Genomic DNA, 18,128 nt, shown 5'->3' with positions numbered 1-18,128 from the left:
TCCCTCCCTCCCTCTCTATCCATCCCTCCCTCCCTCCCTCTCTATCCATCCCTCCCTCCCTCCCTCCCTATCCATCCCTCCCTCCCTCCCTCTCTATCCCTCCCTCCCTCCCTCTCTATCCCTCCCTCCCTCTCTATCCCTCCCTCCCTCCCTCTCTATCCCTCCCTCCCTCCCTCTCTCTCCCTCCCTCCCTCCCTCTCTATCCATCCCTCCCTCCCTCTCTATCCATCCCTCCCTCCCTCTCCATCCCTCCCTCCCTCCCTCTCCATCCCTCCCTCCCTCTCTATCCATCCCTCCCTCCCTCTCTATCCATCCCTCCCTCCCTCTCATCCATCCCTCCCTCCCTCTTATCCATCCCTCCCTCCCTCTATCCATCCCTCCCTCCCTCTCTATCCATCCCTCCCTCCCTCCCTCTCTATCCATCCCTCCCTCCCTCTCTATCCATCCCTCCCTCCCTCTCTATCCATCCCTCCCTCCCTCCCTCCCTCTCCCTCCCCATCCCCTCTCAGCGTTCAACACCATAGTGCCCTCAAAGCTCATCACTAAGCTAAGGTCCCTGGAACTAAACACCACCCTCTGCAACTGGATCCTGGACTTCCTGACGGGCACCGAGCACGCCCCCATTCTCATCTACGGGGCTGCAGTGGAGCAGGTTAAGCGCTTCAAGTTCCTTGGTGTCCACATCACCAACAAACTAACATGGTCCAAGCACACCAAGACAGCTGTGAAGTGGGCACAACAAAACCTTTTTCCCCTCAGGAGACTGAAAAGATTTGGCATGGGTCCTCCGATCCTCAAAAGGTTCTACAGCGGCACCATCGAGAGCATCATGACTGGTTGCATCACTGCCTGGTATGGCAACTGCTCGGCCTCCGACCGCAAGACACTAGAGGGTAGTGTGTACGGCCTAGTACATCACTGAGGCCAAGCTTCCTGCAATCCAAGACTTCTATACCAGGCGGTGTCAGAGGAAGGCCCAAATAATTGTCAAAGACTCCAGCCACCCTAGTCAGACTGTTTTCTCTGCTAACGCACGGCAAGTGGTACCGGAGTGCCAAGTCTAAGTCCAAGAGGCTTCTGAACAGCTTCTATCCCCAAGCCATAAGACTACTGAATATCTAATCTAATGGCTACCCAGACTACTTGCACTGCCCCCCCCCCTCTTTTTTACACTGCTGCTACTCTCTTTTATTATCTATGCATAAGTCACTTTAATAACTCCACCCACATGTTTATACTACCTCAATTACCTCGAATAACCGGTGCCCCTGCACATTGACTCTGTACAGGTTCGAACCCACTGTATATAGCCTCGTTATTGTTATTTTACTGCTGCTCTTTTATTATTTGTTACTTTATTATTTTTTTTAGGTATTTTTTCTTAAAACTGCATTGTTGGTTAAGGGCTTGTACGTAAGCATTTCACTTTAAGGTCTACACCTGGTTTATTCGGCGCATGTTACAAATAACATTTGATTAGATCAACAGGCAGAGTGAGACTTACTGTACAGAAACACAGGGAGGACATATTGAGGAGTTAGTGATGCTGGCGGTGTGTGTGTCACTGTTGTCCTGTGCCTTCTCTCAGTGGGGGGCTCCCAGGCAGTCACTCTAACCTGTGAGGATCTCCTGAGACCACTGAAGCTGCGCAACCTCAATGAGTATCTGGGGAAGTGGGTGTCTATTGCTGACAGTTCAAATAGTTCTACGTGGGTAGTCAGGAGGCCAACAACACAGTGCCTGAATCACAGGAGGCTGCTGACTGGAGGACGGCTCATAATAATGCCGGAACGGAGCTAATGGAATTAAACACTTGGAAACCATGCGTTTGATGTATTTGATACCATTGCACTTTTTCTGCTCCAGCCATTACAATGAATATGTCCTCCCCAATGAAGCGGTCACCAACCTCCTGTGGCCTGGAGGTCTCGGTGCTGATCAGTACTCAGAAGACTTGACGGCATCCAGTTCTATCACATAGGAGGACACTGCTTGAGGACAACATTTAACTTGACAGCAGCTGGACCTCAGTGATCCCTGCACCCAGTCCTGACATCCTCCTGACAACGTGCGCAGACTGTCTCCTCGCCCTGCAGACAGACACTGAGGCTGCCCTACAACACTCTCCACCTCTTGAGTAGGAGAAGGGAGCTCACTGCTGTCTAACTGGAATTCTACATTTTATTGTTTTAATTACAGAGATAGGGGGAAGGTCTAAAAACAATATATACAAGAATTGTATAAAACTGTTTATATATTTTTTTTTACAGATGCTAGGATAACGAGTAGTTCCCTCCTCGTCACAGATTGAGTAGCTACCCACTACGGTGTTCTGCTGTAACCGAGGGTTACTTAACCCAGAAAACCAGGAAATGGTCACTGACAGAGCAATGCCAGTCTTGACAGGGGAACAAAGTCTACCCTGCTAGTGGTTCTGCAGTATGGACTCCAAATGACCTCAAATAAACGCAGATTAAGACCAAAAAAATAAAAAAATGGTCCAAAACTCCATGGTGTTCTAGGTTGCCAGATTGGTGTATTGGATGAGCACATTTACATTTTACAGACAGGACAGGTTGTTTGTAGCGAATGCAGCGTACCTTGCCAGCCATGCGTGCGTAGAGGGAATTCTGGTCTTCTGCAGAGCTCATCTTCTCCCTGCGGACCATCTCATGAAGACCCACACTGTCATCATCCTGGAAGTATCTCATACGCTCCCCATCCCTGTGGGTCTCAATCTGACCAGGGGAGAGAGACACCATTACAATTCTGAAAATATCACTCTTTCCCCATCCGTAACCAATAGAGAATATACTTCAGAACTGTTTACATGAGCACAGTTCATCTGAGAGGTAGATTGTATTGTTGATGGGGGAAAAATCAATTTGGGATACACCTCTTTACTCCCAGGCAAGTCCAGACACCGTGACCTCATCTCACACAACCTATCATAACACACACTGCTCACCGCCTTCTTTTTCCTACGTCCTCCTCTGGGCTCCAGGGGTTCCGAAGAGGCATTAACCGGCCAGGCGCGACCCGATTGGTCTGTTCTGAAGAGAAGTACTTCCTGGTCCTCCTCTGTTTGACCTGGAGCCTGAACAAACAGGGAGAGGAGAGGGTTACGGAGACTAACATAGAACAGAAAAACATATCCAAACACGATTCATCACATAGCAGACATTATGGAAGCAGTGCATTCATATTCTACAGTAAAATAAAGAATCCAGTATTATTGTAATGGGAACACGACAAGGCAGTTATTTCATAGCTGGGTGGGCTTAGAGGAACACTGACCTTACACACAGAATAACGGCACACTGATAATGCCCTAACTTACACAAACAAGAAAACAGTAAACATGTCGTCCCCCACGATTGACGCAGCCCACCCGGGCCAATTATTGACAACAATTCGAGCTCAAACAGGACAGGGATATGCTTGTTCAAAGTTTGGAATTTCAGTTGATTACTATAGCGTGCCCTTGGTCCTATCAGTGTCATTTTGTAAATGCCAGATCTCTATGGCAAGATGCATCATTCACCCAAGTTTCGTCAAAATCAGGCCAGTGGCGTGAGATATTGAATGTGACTAACGTACTAAAAGATGGAGACGGATGCATAGTACCCCCCTCCGATTTCATCGTGGGGAACAATAATGTTGTTTAAGCCCACCATGGTGAAAGTAGAAATAATCAAAAGAAAAAGGACAGAGCCCTACACACGACCTCTCCAATCAGTCTTGAGAGAGAGCACGGTAAGTAAGTTGTCTCGTATGACTGCATCACTAACCACGATCACAAACAAAGGCAACAGTAAACATGCAGTCCCCCATGAATGATGATGTGCCCCCCTTGGGATAATCAGTGTAATCTTGTCAATATCGTATCTCTATGGCAAGATGCATCATTCACCAAGTTTCGCATGGGTTAGCTAGAGTCATATCCCTGAGCATGTCTGTCAAATTTCAGCACTGACTCAAACAGATCAAGAGATAAACATGTGCCCGTTATAGCGCCACCATGTTGTTGATATGCATGTTCTTTCATATTTTGCATCTTGACAGTGTTTGCAACATCTGTACCTACTTGTGCTCCAATACGAATATCCTTGATGAATGTATATGCATTGGTGCCAGACCACGGCCACGTGAATGTTTATTGGACAATAGTGGCCATGTTTTAGGTACTAGTCTGAAAATATTGCATTGAGAGACCGTTGTCCATCGATGCCACATATCAAGTTTTGTGCAGATCAGTCATTAGGTGCCAGAAGATGTGTTTTCTACAAAAAACGGTAAAATGGGGGGAAATCCATCATGGCAGACTATGGGTCTCCTGAGGCATAATTTGTTCCTTGTGAGGAGATGGACTTATGTACTGAATTTCATGACTTTAGGTCAAACGGGGTGAGGGGAATACGTATATAAGGGAAGGGTATAAGTATACAAGGGAATACGCTATAATGACATTGAAAATGCAAACTTTGAAAGGTTACGCACCTTTCAAAGTCTGCATTTTCAATGTCATTATAGCGCCACCATCTAGCCAATCAGTGTGATTTTGTAAATGCCAGATCTCTAAGGCAAGAAGCATCATTCAAGACGGAGACCGATCCACATTCCCCTCCCTGATTTCATCGTGGGGGACAACGAAGAGTGTGGAATAACACCAACAGCTCCACCCTCACTGAGGAGTCTTAAGAGGATTTATAGCAGATCTCACCAAAAGAGGAACAGTAATACATTAGCCTACTTATCCATATACTTATTCTCCTCACTTGTGAAAAGAGAAGCAACACAGAAAAACCTAAACTGAGGAGAGGTGGAGGGGAGGGTTCAAAATCAGACAGCTCACTAGAGAAGGGTTCCCTAACGGGCGGACCTCTGACCATACATTCAAGAAAAAGAAGGGGGCCCGGCTGAATCCAGTTGGTTATCCCTGCACTAGAGGGTTTCATTCAAAGCTGATACGACAGAGAGGGGAGCGAGGAGAGAGGGGGGGAATAGGAGAGGACATTCAAGGCGAGCGAGAGAAGCTAAAGAGAGATAGACGGCTTTGATTGACACCGCGAACAATAGACATTGGCCATAACCTTTCCAAAAAAAACACATAGGCAAGTCAAGCGTTTCACTGAAGAAGAAAGTCTGATCATTGAAAACCCATAACCCTTCTGTCATTACAAACTAAAAACAACTCCTACAATAAATTCACAGTTGTAAACAAACCACAAATTAGGTGTGTAATACTTCACCCAGCAGCTAAAATAAACAAGTGGTTGTGTTTATAAATGGTTGTGGGACATTATGACCATGTAGTGGGGACTAGCCAGCCAAGACGGCGTGTGCAGTGCAGCGTTAGGCATCGAAGACGGCATGTGCAGTGCAGCGTTAGGCATCGAAGACGGCGTGTGCAGTGCAGCGTTAGGCATCCAAGACGGCGTGTGCAGTGCAGCGTTAGGCATCCAAGACGGCGTGTGCAGTGCAGCGTTAGGCATCCAAGACGGCGTGTGCAGTGCAGCGTTAGGCATCCAAGACGGCGTGTGCAGTGCAGCGTTAGGCATCGAAGACGGCGTGTGCAGTGCAGCGTTAGGCATCCAAGACGGCGTGTGCAGTGCAGCGTTAGGCATCCAAGACGGCGTGTGCAGTGCAGCGTTAGGCATCGAAGACGGCGTGTGCAGTGCAGCGTTAGGCATCCAAGACGGCGTGTGCAGTGCAGCGTTAGGCATCGAAGACGGCGTGTGCAGTGCAGCGTTAGGCATCCAAGACGGCGTGTGCAGTGCAGCGTTAGGCATCCAAGACGGCGTGTGCAGTGCAGCGTTAGGCATCCAAGACGGCGTGTGCAGTGCAGCGTTAGGCATCGAAGACGGCGTGTGCAGTGCAGCGTTAGGCATCCAAGACGGCGTGTACAGTGCAGCGTTAGGCATCCAAGACGGCGTGTGCAGTGCAGCGTTAGGCATCCAAGACGGCGTGTGCAGTGCAGCGTTAGGCATCCAAGACGGCGTGTACAGTGCAGCGTTAGGCATCGAAGACGGCGTGTACAGTGCAGCGTTAGGCATCGAAGACGGTGTGTACAGTGCAGCGTTAGGCATCGAGGACGGTGTGTACAGTGCAGCGTTAGGCATCGAAGACGGTGTGTACAGTGCAGCGTTAGGCATCGAAGACGGCGTGTACAGTGCAGCGTTAGGCATCGAAGACGGTGTGTACAGTGCAGCGTTAGGCATCGAAGACGGTGTGTACAGTGCAGCGTTAGGCATCGAAGACGGTGTGTACAGTGCAGCGTTAGGCATCGAAGACGGTGTGTACAGTGCAGCGTTAGGCATCGAGGACGGTGTGTACAGTGAAGCGTTAGGCATCGAAGACGGTGTGTACAGTGCAGCGTTAGGCATCGAGGACGGTGTGTACAGTGCAGCGTTAGGCATCGAAGACGGTGTGTACAGTGCAGCGTTAGGCATCGAAGACGGTGTGTACAGTGCAGCGTTAGGCATCGAAGACGGTGTGTACAGTGCAGCGTTAGGCATCGAAGACGGTGTGTACAGTGCAGCGTTAGGCATCGAAGACGGTGTGTACAGTGCAGCGTTAGGCATCGAAGACGGCGTGTACAGTGCAGCGTTAGGCATCGAAGACGGTGTGTACAGTGCAGCGTTAGGCATCGAAGACGGTGTGTACAGTGCAGCGTTAGGCATCGAAGACGGTGTGTACAGTGAAGCGTTAGGCAGCCAAGATCGTTGTTTTGAAGGTTCCTTTGAGTGTCTGAGATTCCTTACGCCTGGTGGAAGATGGATGACGCAATAACAGTGTTAAATTGTAGCCTCTGTATTATTAGTGGAGATATGAGCTCTCTGTTAGGATAAACCCTTACCAGGGCAGAAGAGAACACTAGAGTATATAAACCTGATGGGGGTAGATGTGTTGGGAGTGGAGATACTCTAGAATACTAGAGTATATACAGTTGAAGTTGGAAGTTCACATACACTTAAGTTGGAGTCATTAAAACTCATTTTTTAACCACTCCACAAATTTCTTGTTAACAAACTATAGTCGGTTAGGACATCTACTTTGAGCATGACACAAGTAATTTTTCCAACAATTTTTTACAGACAGACAGATTATTTCACTTATAATTCACTGTATCACAATTCCAGTGGGTCAGAAGTTGACAGTGCCTTTAAACATCTTGGATAAATCCAGAAAATGTCATCGCTTTAGAAGCTTCTGATAGGTGTGTGCAGGCTAATTGATATAATTTGAGTCAATTGGAGGTGTACCTGTGGATATATTTGAATGCCTACCTCAAACTCAGCGCCTCTTTGCTTGACATCATGGGAAAATCAAAAAAATCAGCCAAGACCCAAGAAAAGAAATTGTAGACCCCCATAAGTCTGGTTCATCCTTGGGAGCAATTTCCAAACCCCTGGAGGTACCACATTCATCTGTACAAACAATAGTATGCAAGTATAAACACCATGGGACCACGCAGCCGTCATACCGCTCAGGAAGGAGACGCTTTCTGTCTCCTAGAGATGAACGTACTTTGGTGCGAAAAAAAAAAATCTCAGAACAGCAGCAAAGGACCTTGTGAAGATGCTGGAGGAAACAGGTACAAAAGTATCTATATCCACAGTAAAACGAGTCCTATATCGACATAACCTGAAAGGAAGCTCAGCAAGGAAGAAGCCACTGCTCCAAAACCACAATAAAAAAACAGACTACGATTTGCAACTGCACACAAAGAACGTACTTTGGAGAAAAGTCCTCTGGTCTGATGAAACAAAACCAGAACTGTTTGGCCATAATGACCATCGTTATGTTTGGAGGAAAAAGGGTCAGGCTTGCAAGCCGAAGAACACCAGCTTGGTTGCAAATGGGTCTTCCAAGTGGACAATGACTCCAAGCATACTCCCAAAGTTGCGGAAAAATGGCACCAAAATGGCTTAAGGACAACAAAGTCAAGGTACTGGAGTGGCCATCACAAAGACCTGACCTCAAACCTATAGAAAATCTGTGGGCAGAACTGAAAAAGCGTGTGTGAGCAAGGAGGCCTACAAACCTGACTCAGTTACACCAGTTCTGCCAGGAGAAATGGGCCAAAATTCACCAAACTTATTGTGGGAAGCTTGTGGAAGGTTAACCGAAACGTTTGACCCAAGTTAAACAATTTAAAAGCAATGCTACCAAATACTAATTGAGTGTATGTAAACTTCTGACCCACTGGGAATGTGATGAAACAAAAAAAAGCTGAAATAAATCACTCTCCACTATTATGACATTTCACAATCTTAAAATAAAGTGGTGATCCTAACTGAACTAAGACAGGGAATCGTTACTAGGATTAAATGTCAGGAATTGTGAAAAACTGAGTTTAAATGTATTTGGCTAAGGTGTATGTAAACTTCAACTGTAAATCTGATGGGGGTAGATGTGTTGGGAGTGGAGATACTCTAGAATACTAGAGTATATAAATCTGAAGGAGTGAGAAAATGGGTTATTGTCAAAGACAACTCTTACTGCGAACCGGAGAGAATATAAACTTCTATACAGGCATTCAGACAGCAGGTATTCAGAGAGAAAGGCAGGCAGGAAGACAAGGCTAAAGCAGTCAATCGGCCTGCAGGCTTATACCTACTGAGCACTCAGTCAGTCAGCTGACAGTGATTTAGTCTGTTCTAATGTGCTAGTGGTCATCTCCACAAGAGTAGCACATACATTGGCTCCCTGAGGGGTAACGCCTGTCCCTCCCTATACACCTCCACTCACCCTGTCTGATTTCCCAGGTTGCTGTGCGGCACGATTCTCCTTGGCTTTACGGGCTGATTCCAGCTGGATCTTCAGTTTCTCCATCAGAGCCTAAAGGTGACACACATTTAAAAACTTCACATGTTCCATGACTGCAACCCACCCCACCCACACTAATGATGTCAGATGTTGCATGTGTGGATTTCTCATACACAGAGTGCTGTTTCTCCATCCATAACAAACAGAATGACATTTAACAACCCCTCCTGATTGTATTCCACCATTACAAGAGGCTGATAGTAGAATCACTGATTGAACAGAACATAGTAGTCTGGTGTCCTTCACTGCGGCTGCCCTTCCCATGAGTCTACATATTACAGCCTACTGAATAACCAATGTTCCCACCACCTTCAAACCCTCTGTCTCATGACAGGGATGTGGACAATGTGGAAAAGCAGCAAAGGAAGTGTGTAGTAGTAGTTTGTGCCGGGCCCATCTCTACCAGTCCCTTGTCAGCTAAGAGGAGCTGGCTGTGACTGGACACTGTCAGAGCAGACATTGTGATGGGGATACAGATAAGTAGTGGCCACATCCACACTCAGTCCTCTGATGGGGATACAGTTAAGTAGTGGTCACATCCACACTCAGTCCTCTGATGGGGATACAGTTAAGTAGTGGCCACATCCACACTCAGTCCTCTGATGGGGATACAGATAAGTAGTGGTCACATCCACACTCAGTCCTCTGATGGGGATACAGATAAGTAGTGGTCACATCCACACTCAGTCCTCTGATGGGGATACAGTTAAGTAGTGGTCACATCCACACGCAGTCCTCTGATGGGGATACAGATAAGTAGTGGTCACATCCACACTCAGTCCTCTGATGGGGATACAGATAAGTAGTGGTCACATACACACTCAGTCCTCTGATGGGGATACAGATAAGTAGTGGCCACATCCACACTCAGTCCTCTGATGGGGATACAGATAAGTAGAGGCCACATCCACACTCAGTCCTCTGATGGGGATACAGATAAGTAGAGGCCACATCCACACTCAGTCCTCTGATGGGGATACAGATAAGTAGTGGTCACATCCACACTCAGTCCTCTGATGGGGATACAGATAAGTAGTGGTCACATCCACACTCAGTCCTCTGATGGGGATACAGATAAGTAGTGGTCACATCCACACTCAGTCCTCTGATGGGGATACAGATAAGTAGTGGTCACATCCACACTCAGTCCTCTGATGGGGATACAGATAAGTAGTGGCCACATCCACACTCAGTCCTCTGATGGGGATACAGATAAGTAGAGGCCACATCCACACTCAGTCCTCTGATGGGGATACAGATAAGTAGTGGTCACATCCACACTCAGTCCTCTGATGGGGATACAGATAAGTAGTGGTCACATCCACACTCAGTCCTCTGATGGGGATACAGATAAGTAGTGGCCACATCCACACTCAGTCCTCTGATGGGGATACAGTTAAGTAGTGGTCACATCCACACTCAGTCCTCTGATGGGGATACAGATAAGTAGTGGCCACATCCACACTCAGTCCTCTGATGGGGATACAGATAAGTAGTGGCCACATCCACACTCAGTCCTCTGATGGGGATACAGATAAGTAGTGGCCACATCCACACTCAGTCCTCTGATGGGGATACAGATAAGTAGTGGCCACATCCACACTCAGTCCTCTGATGGGGATACAGATAAGTAGTGGCCACATCCACACTCAGTCCTCTGAAGCATGTCTCTCATGACAGATGCCCATGCTGTTATTCTGTAATGTACACAAGGCAATTAACAAACACACACAGGGGAACCTAGCGGTCTGCTATAGAGTACCGAGGCCAGTCAAACTGTCGCACAGTGTACCGAGGCCAGTCAAACTGTCGCACAGAGTACCGAGGCCAGTCAAACTGTCGCACAGAGTACCGAGGCCAGTCAAACTGTCGCACAGAGTACCGAGGCCAGTCAAACTGTCGCACAGAGTACCGAGGCCAGTCAAACTGTCGCACAGAGAACCGAGGCCAGTCAAACTGTCGCACAGAGTACCGAGGCCAGTCAAACTGTCGCACAGAGTACCGAGGCCAGTCAAACTGTCGCACAGAGTACCGAGGCCAGTCAAACTGTCGCACAGAGTACCGAGGCCAGTCAAACTGTCGCACAGAGTACCGAGGCCAGTCAAACTGTCGCACAGAGTACCGAGGCCAGTCAAACTGTCGCACAGAGTACCGAGGCCAGTCAAACTGTCGCACAGAGTACCGAGGCCAGTCAAACTGTCGCACAGAGTACCGAGGCCAGTCAAACTGTCGCACAGAGTACCGAGGCCAGTCAAACTGTCGCACAGTGTACCGAGGCCAGTCAAACTGTCGCACAGAGTACCGAGGCCAGTCAAACTGTCGCACAGAGTATCGAGGCCAGTCAAACTGTCGCACAGAGTACCGAGGCCAGTCAAACTGTCGCACAGAGTACCGAGGCCAGTCAAACTGTCGCACAGAGTACCGAGGCCAGTCAAACTGTCGCACAGAGTACCGAGGCCAGTCAAACTGTCGCACAGAGAACCGAGGCCAGTCAAACTGTCGCACAGAGTACCGAGGCCAGTCAAACTGTCGCACAGAGTACCGAGGCCAGTCAAACTGTCGCACAGAGTACCGAGGCCAGTCAAACTGTCGCACAGAGTACCGAGGCCAGTCAAACTGTCGCACAGAGTACCGAGGCCAGTCAAACTGTCGCACAGAGTACCGAGGCCAGTCAAACTGTCGCACAGAGTACCGAGGCCAGTCAAACTGTCGCACAGAGTACCGAGGCCAGTCAAACTGTCGCACAGAGTACCGAGGCCAGTCAAACTGTCGCACAGAGTACCGAGGCCAGTCAAACTGTCGCACAGAGTACTGAGGCCAGTCAAACTGTCGTATATAGTACTGAGGCCAATAAAACCTTATCGATTGACATAGAGATGGATGGGGGTTGAGTGGACAGAGTGACTGCTAGAAAATGAATCGTTTGCTGTGATCAAGGAGAGAGAAAGCCGAGGGACCTGATATGCTAGGGGAAGGGCCTATGGGCAGGGGTGTATGGAACGCGTTTAGAATGGGTAATTATCTGTGTCTTTTTGTGTGTGTGACTAGGTAGGATGAGGAGATGCAACACAGCGATCCTGTGGATGACCTCACCGTGTTACCCATAATCTCTGCCTTCACCAGCCTGGCCCCCAGTTTGTTCATCTCTTCATCTGTGAGGATCGGTACCTCTTCCTCCTCCTCCTCACTCAAACTGTCACTACTGCTGTCAGACCTGAAGACACAGGGGAGAAGTTAAATGAAGACAACAGGGGTACACAGAGTAAACATCAGACACCTGTGTGTGCTAGAGAGATGTCCAAGACATTCTAGTAAATGTAGTCTTGGCAGCATGGGAATAGACACACCGATCCATCAGGACATTATAGCTGTCCCAGCACTCAACCGCATACAAATCAACAGCTTGTTCTGCTCTCTTCTCCCCCGATGGCTCTCTCCCTCCCTCCATCTCCACCCGTCGCTCTCTTTCCGGTCCATTTCCCTGCTCTCTTTCACCCTCCATCCATCCATTTCTAACCACCTCTCCCCCTCTCTGCCATGTTCTTTCTGATGGCCGTCTTGTCTCAGGAACAGTATTCTTCTGTCTCGTTCCCTCCAGACCGTTTCTCTCTCACAGATTACCTTCCCTTCTAAAACGGCACCTTAATTTCACGCTGCAGAGTTTTTAAGGGCTTCTGGGTGCTGGTTTAACTTAATGACTTAGCTAATGACAGAGAGAGAAGGGGGAGCGTTAGAGCAAAAAGGACGGAGAGAAAGAGAAAGGAAAGAGTAAGAGAAATGGGGATAGAGTGTGGGATAGAGCTGGGGATAGAGCGGGGGATAGAGCCGGGGATAGAGCCGGGGGTAGAGCGGGGGATAGAGCCGGGGATAGAGGGAGAGAGAGAGCCGGGGATAGAGGGAGAGAGAGAGCCGGGGATAGAGGGAGAGAGAGAGCCGGGGATAGAGGGAGAGAGAGAGCGGGGGATAGAGGGAGAGAGAGAGCGGGGGATAGAGGGAGAGAGAGAGCGGGGGATAGAGGGAGAGAGAGAGCTGGGGATAGAGGGAGAGAGAGAGCTGGGGATAGAGGGAGAGAGAGAGCTGGGGATAGAGGGAGAGAGAGAGCTGGGGATAGAGGGAGAGAGAGAGCTGGGGATAGAGGGAGAGAGAGAGCTGGGGATAGAGGGAGAGAGAGAGCTGGGGATAGAGGGAGAGAGAGAGCTGGGGATAGAGGGAGAGAGAGAGCTGGGGATAGAGGGAGAGAGAGAGCTGGGGATAGAGGGAGAGAGAGAGCTGGGGATAGAGGGAGAGAGAGAGCTGGGGATAGAGGGAGAGAGAGAGCTGGGGATAGAGGGAGAGAGAGAGCTGGGGATAGAGGGAGAGAGAGAGCTGGGGATAGAGGGAGAGAGAGAGCTGGGGATAGAGGGAGAGAGAGAGCTGGGGATAGAGGGAGAGAGAGAGCTGGGGATAGAGGGAGAGAGAGAGCTGGGGATAGAGGGAGAGAGAGAGCTGGGGATAGAGGGAGAGAGAGAGCTGGGGATAGAGGGAGAGAGAGAGCTGGGGATAGAGGGAGAGAGAGAGCTGGGGATAGAGGGAGAGAGAGAGCTGGGGATAGAGGGAGAGAGAGAGCTGGGGATAGAGGGAGAGAGAGAGCTGGGGATAGAGGGAGGGAGTGAGCTGGGGATAGAGGGAGAGAGAGAGCTGGGGATAGAGGGAGAGAGAGAGCTGGGGATAGAGGGAGAGAGAGAGCTGGGGATAGAGGGAGAGAGAGAGCTGGGGATAGAGGGAGAGAGAGAGCTGGGGATAGAGGGAGAGAGAGAGCTGGGGATAGAGGGAGAGAGAGAGCTGGGGATAGAGGGAGAGAGAGAGCTGGGGATAGAGGGAGAGAGAGAGCTGGGGATAGAGGGAGAGAGAGAGCTGGGGATAGAGGGAGAGAGAGAGCTGGGGATAGAGGGAGAGAGAGAGCTGGGGATAGAGGGAGAGAGAGAGCTGGGGATAGAGGGAGAGAGAGAGCTGGGGATAGAGGGAGAGAGAGAGCTGGGGATAGAGGGAGGGAGTGAGCTGGGGATAGAGGGAGAGAGAGAGCTGGGGATAGAGGGAGAGAGAGAGCTGGGGATAGAGGGAGAGAGAGAGCTGGGGATAGAGGGAGAGAGAGAGCTGGGGATAGAGGGAGTGAGCTGGGGATAGAGGGAGTGAGCTGGGGACAGAGGGATTGAGCTGGGGACAGAGGGAGTAAGCTGGGGACAGAGGGAGTGAGCTGGGGATAGACTGTCACTGTCGCAGACCGTCACTATGCAGACCGTCACTATGCAGACCGTCACTATGCAGACCGTCACTATGCAGACTGTCACTATGCAGACTGTCTGATGAATGGAGGGAATGATTGCGTGTAAACCAAACAAAAAAGGAGGAGAAGGTCAAGTTGAGGAGAGAATTGTGTGAGAGGTCATTTTAAAGTTAGGATGAAGCGATGGGAAGGTTTTCTCCATCAGTAGACAGGAACAAGGTCAAGGACAGTGTGTGTGTAAAAACATACTATCTTAGTCTTACAGAGAATAAATGACTTCAGGTTCAGATAATCTTCTGGGGATTGAAAGAATGCTTCTACATGTTCAGTCTAGCCAATAACTAAAGATCTCTACTACCGCCCCAACATATTAACCTGCCCTTGTCATCCAGCATATTAACCTGCCCTTGTCATCCAACATATTCACCTGCCCTTGTCATCCAACATATTCACCTGCCCTTGTCATCCAACATATTCACCTGCCCTTGTCATCCAACATATTAACCTGCCCTTGTCATCCAGCATATTAACCTGCCCTTGTCATCCAACATATTCACCTGCCCTTGTCATCCAACATATTCACCTGCCCTTGTCATCCAACATATTCACCTGCCCTTGTCATCCAACATATTCACCTGCCCTTGTCATCCAGCATATTCACCTGCCCTTGTCATCCAACATATTCACCTGCCCTTGTCATCCAACATATTCACCTGCCCTTGTCATCCAGCATATTCACCTGCCCTTGTCATCCAGCATATTCACCTGCCCTTGTCATCCAACATATTCACCTGCCCTTGTCATCCAGCATATTCACCTGCCCTTGTCATCCAACATATTCACCTGCCCTGGTCATCCAACATATTCACCTGCCCTTGTCATCCAACATATTCACCTGCCCTTGTCATCCAACATATTCACCTGCCCTTGTCATCCAACATATTCACCTGCCCTTGTCATCCAAGCATATTCACCTGCCCTTGTCATCCAAGCATATTCACCTGCCCTTGTCATCCAACATATTCACCTGCCCTTGTCATCCAACATATTAACCTGCCCTTGTCATCCAAGCATATTCACCTGCCCTTGTCATCCAACATATTCACCTGCCCTTGTCATCCAACATATTCACCTGCCCTTGTCATCCAACATATTCACCTGCCCTTGTCATCCAACATATTCACCTGCCCTTGTCATCCAACATATTCACCTGCCCTTGTCATCCAGCATATTCACCTGCCCTTGTCATCCAACATATTCACCTGCCCTTGTCATCCAACATATTCACCTGCCCTTGTCATCCAGCATATTCACCTGCCCTTGTCATCCAGCATATTCACCTGCCCTTGTCATCCAACATATTCACCTGCCCTTGTCATCCAGCATATTCACCTGCCCTGGTCATCCAACATATTCACCTGCCCTTGTCATCCAACATATTCACCTGCCCTTGTCATCCAACATATTCACCTGCCCTTGTCATCCAACATATTCACCTGCCCTTGTCATCCAACATATTCACCTGCCCTTGTCATCCAACATATTCACCTGCCCTTGTCATCCAACATATTCACCTGCCCTTGTCATCCAAGCATATTAACCTGCCCTTGTCATCCAAGCATATTCACCTGCCCTTGTCATCCAACATATTCACCTGCCCTTGTCATCCAACATCTTCACCTGCCCTTGTCATCCAACATATTCACCTGCCCATGTCATCCAGCATATTCACCTGCCCATGTCATCCAGCATATTCACCTGCCCTTGTCATCCAGCATATTCACCTGCCCTTGTCATCCAGCATATTCACCTGCCCATGTCATCCAGCATATTCACCTGCCCTTGTCATCCAGCATATTCACCTGCCCTTGTCATCCAATATATTAACCTGCCCTTGTCATCCAACATATTCACCTGCCCTTGTCATCCAACATATTCACCTGCCCTTGTCATCCAACATATTCACCTGCCCTTGTCATCCAACATATTCACCTGCCCTTGTCATCCAACATATTCACCTGCCCTTGTCATCCAGCATATTCACCTGCCCTTGTCATCCAACATATTCACCTGCCCTTGTCATCCAGCATATTCACCTGCCCTTGTCATCCAGCATATTAACCTGCCCTTGTCATCCAACATATTCACCTGCCCTTGTCATCCAGCATATTCACCTGCCCTTGTCATCCAGCATATTCACCTGCCCTTGTCATCCAACATATTCACCTGCCCTTGTCATCCAACATATTCACCTGCCCTTGTCATCCAACATATTCACCTGCCCTTGTCATCCAACATATTCACCTGCCCTTGTCATCCAACATATTCACCTGCCCTTGTCATCCAACATATTCACCTGCCCTTGTCATCCAACATATTCACCTGCCCTTGTCATCCAACATATTCACCTGCCCTTGTCATCCAACATATTCACCTGCCCTTGTCATCCAACATATTCACCTGCCCTTGTCATCCAACATATTCACCTGCCCTTGTCATCCAAGCATATTCACCTGCCCTTGTCATCCAAGCATATTCACCTGCCCTTGTCATCCAACATATTCACCTGCCCTTGTCATCCAAGCATATTCACCTGCCCTTGTCATCCAACATATTCACCTGCCCTTGTCATCCAACATATTAACCTGCCCTTGTCATCCAAGCATATTCACCTGTCCTTGTCATCCAAGCATATTCACCTGTCCTTGTCATCCAAGCATATTCACCTGCCCTTGTCATCCAACATATTCACCTGCCCTTGTCATCCAAGCATATTCACCTGCCCTTGTCATCCAAGCATATTCACCTGCCCTTGTCATCCAACATATTCACCTGCCCTTGTCATCCAACATATTCACCTGCCCTTGTCATCCAATATATTAACCTGCCCTTGTCATCCAATATATTAACCTGCAATTGTCATCCAATATATTAACCTGCCCTTGTCATCCAACATATTAACCTGCCCTTGTCATCCAACATATTCACCTGCCCTTGTTATCCAACATATTCACCTGCCCTTGTCATCCAACATCTTCACCTGCCCTTGTCATCCAGCATATTCACCTGCCCTTGTCATCCAATATATTAACCTGCCCTTGTCATCCAGCATATTCACCTGCCCTTGTCATCCAGCATATTCACCTGCCCTTGTCATCCAATATATTAACCTGCCCTTGTCATCCAGCATATTCACCTGCCCTTGTCATCCAGCATATTCACCTGCCCTTGTCATCCAATATATTAACCTGCCCTTGTCATCCAGCATATTCACCTGCCCTTGTCATCCAGCATATTCACCTGCCCTTGTCATCCAGCATATTCACCTGCCCTTGTCATCCAATATATTAACCTGCCCTTGTCATCCAGCATATTCACCTGCCCTTGTCATCCAACATATTCACCTGCCCTTGTCATCCAACATATTCACCTGCCCTTGTCATCCAACATATTAACCTGCCCTTGTCATCCAACATATTAACCTGCCCTTGTCATCCAGCATATTCACCTGCCCTTGTCATCCAGCATATTCACCTGCCCTTGTCATCCAGCATATTCACCTGCCCTTGTCATCCAGCATATTCACCTGCCCTTGTCATCCAACATATTAACCTGCCCTTGTCATCCAAGCATATTCACCTGCCCTTGTCATCCAACATATTAACCTGCCCTTGTCATCCAAGCATATTCACCTGCCCTTGTCATCCAAGCATATTCACCTGCCCTTGTCATCCAACATATTCACCTGCCCTTGTCATCCAACATATTAACCTGCCCTTGTCATCCAACATATTAACCTGCCCTTGTCATCCAAGCATATTCACCTGCCCTTGTCATCCAACATATTCACCTGTCCTTGTCATCCAACATATTAACCTGCCCATGTCACCAACATGCATGTCTGTGAATCCTGTTGGAACTCTTGCTTACATATCCAAGCATGTTAGATGAGTGATTAGTACAGGGGAAATGAAGACAACATTAACTGCTAAACAGTTGGAACAGTGCTATAGCGACTGTGTATTTGACCTCT

The 18,128-nt window shown here is 48.6% G+C and overlaps 1 protein-coding gene and 1 long non-coding RNA gene across 9 annotated transcripts in view; both read right to left on the bottom strand.

Moving 5' to 3' along the window:
* Nucleotides 1-18,128, bottom strand: part of cwf19l2 (CWF19 like cell cycle control factor 2) — a 44,823-nt gene that overhangs the window by 9,743 nt on the left and 16,952 nt on the right. Inside the window, exons 10-13 of the mRNA XM_055879580.1 lie at nucleotides 11,926-12,046; nucleotides 8,755-8,844; nucleotides 2,969-3,097; nucleotides 2,601-2,738 (exon numbers count right to left, since the gene is read on the bottom strand). Of these exons, the coding sequence (XP_055735555.1) occupies nucleotides 2,601-2,738; nucleotides 2,969-3,097; nucleotides 8,755-8,844; nucleotides 11,926-12,046 (478 nt within the window). The remainder of the gene's footprint in view (nucleotides 1-2,600; nucleotides 2,739-2,968; nucleotides 3,098-8,754; nucleotides 8,845-11,925; nucleotides 12,047-18,128) is intronic.
* Nucleotides 12,053-18,124, bottom strand: LOC129821873 (uncharacterized). Of its 8 annotated transcripts, none has more exons than XR_008754415.1 (3): nucleotides 17,656-18,124; nucleotides 14,991-17,525; nucleotides 12,053-14,938 (listed from the first exon to the last, which is right to left on the bottom strand). It is a non-coding gene; the product is annotated as an uncharacterized LOC129821873 (long non-coding RNA). The 8 variants fall into 8 exon arrangements; XR_008754421.1 differs by having other exon boundaries at nucleotides 12,053-15,096; nucleotides 15,149-17,525; XR_008754420.1 differs by having other exon boundaries at nucleotides 12,053-15,331; nucleotides 15,384-17,525.

Source organism: Salvelinus fontinalis, chromosome 24 (genome assembly GCF_029448725.1).
Source record: "Salvelinus fontinalis isolate EN_2023a chromosome 24, ASM2944872v1, whole genome shotgun sequence".
NCBI classification, from domain to species: Eukaryota; Metazoa; Chordata; class Actinopteri; order Salmoniformes; family Salmonidae; genus Salvelinus; species Salvelinus fontinalis.
The sequence above is the reverse complement of the archived record's forward strand: the minus strand, read 5'-3'. Positions and strand labels throughout refer to the sequence as shown.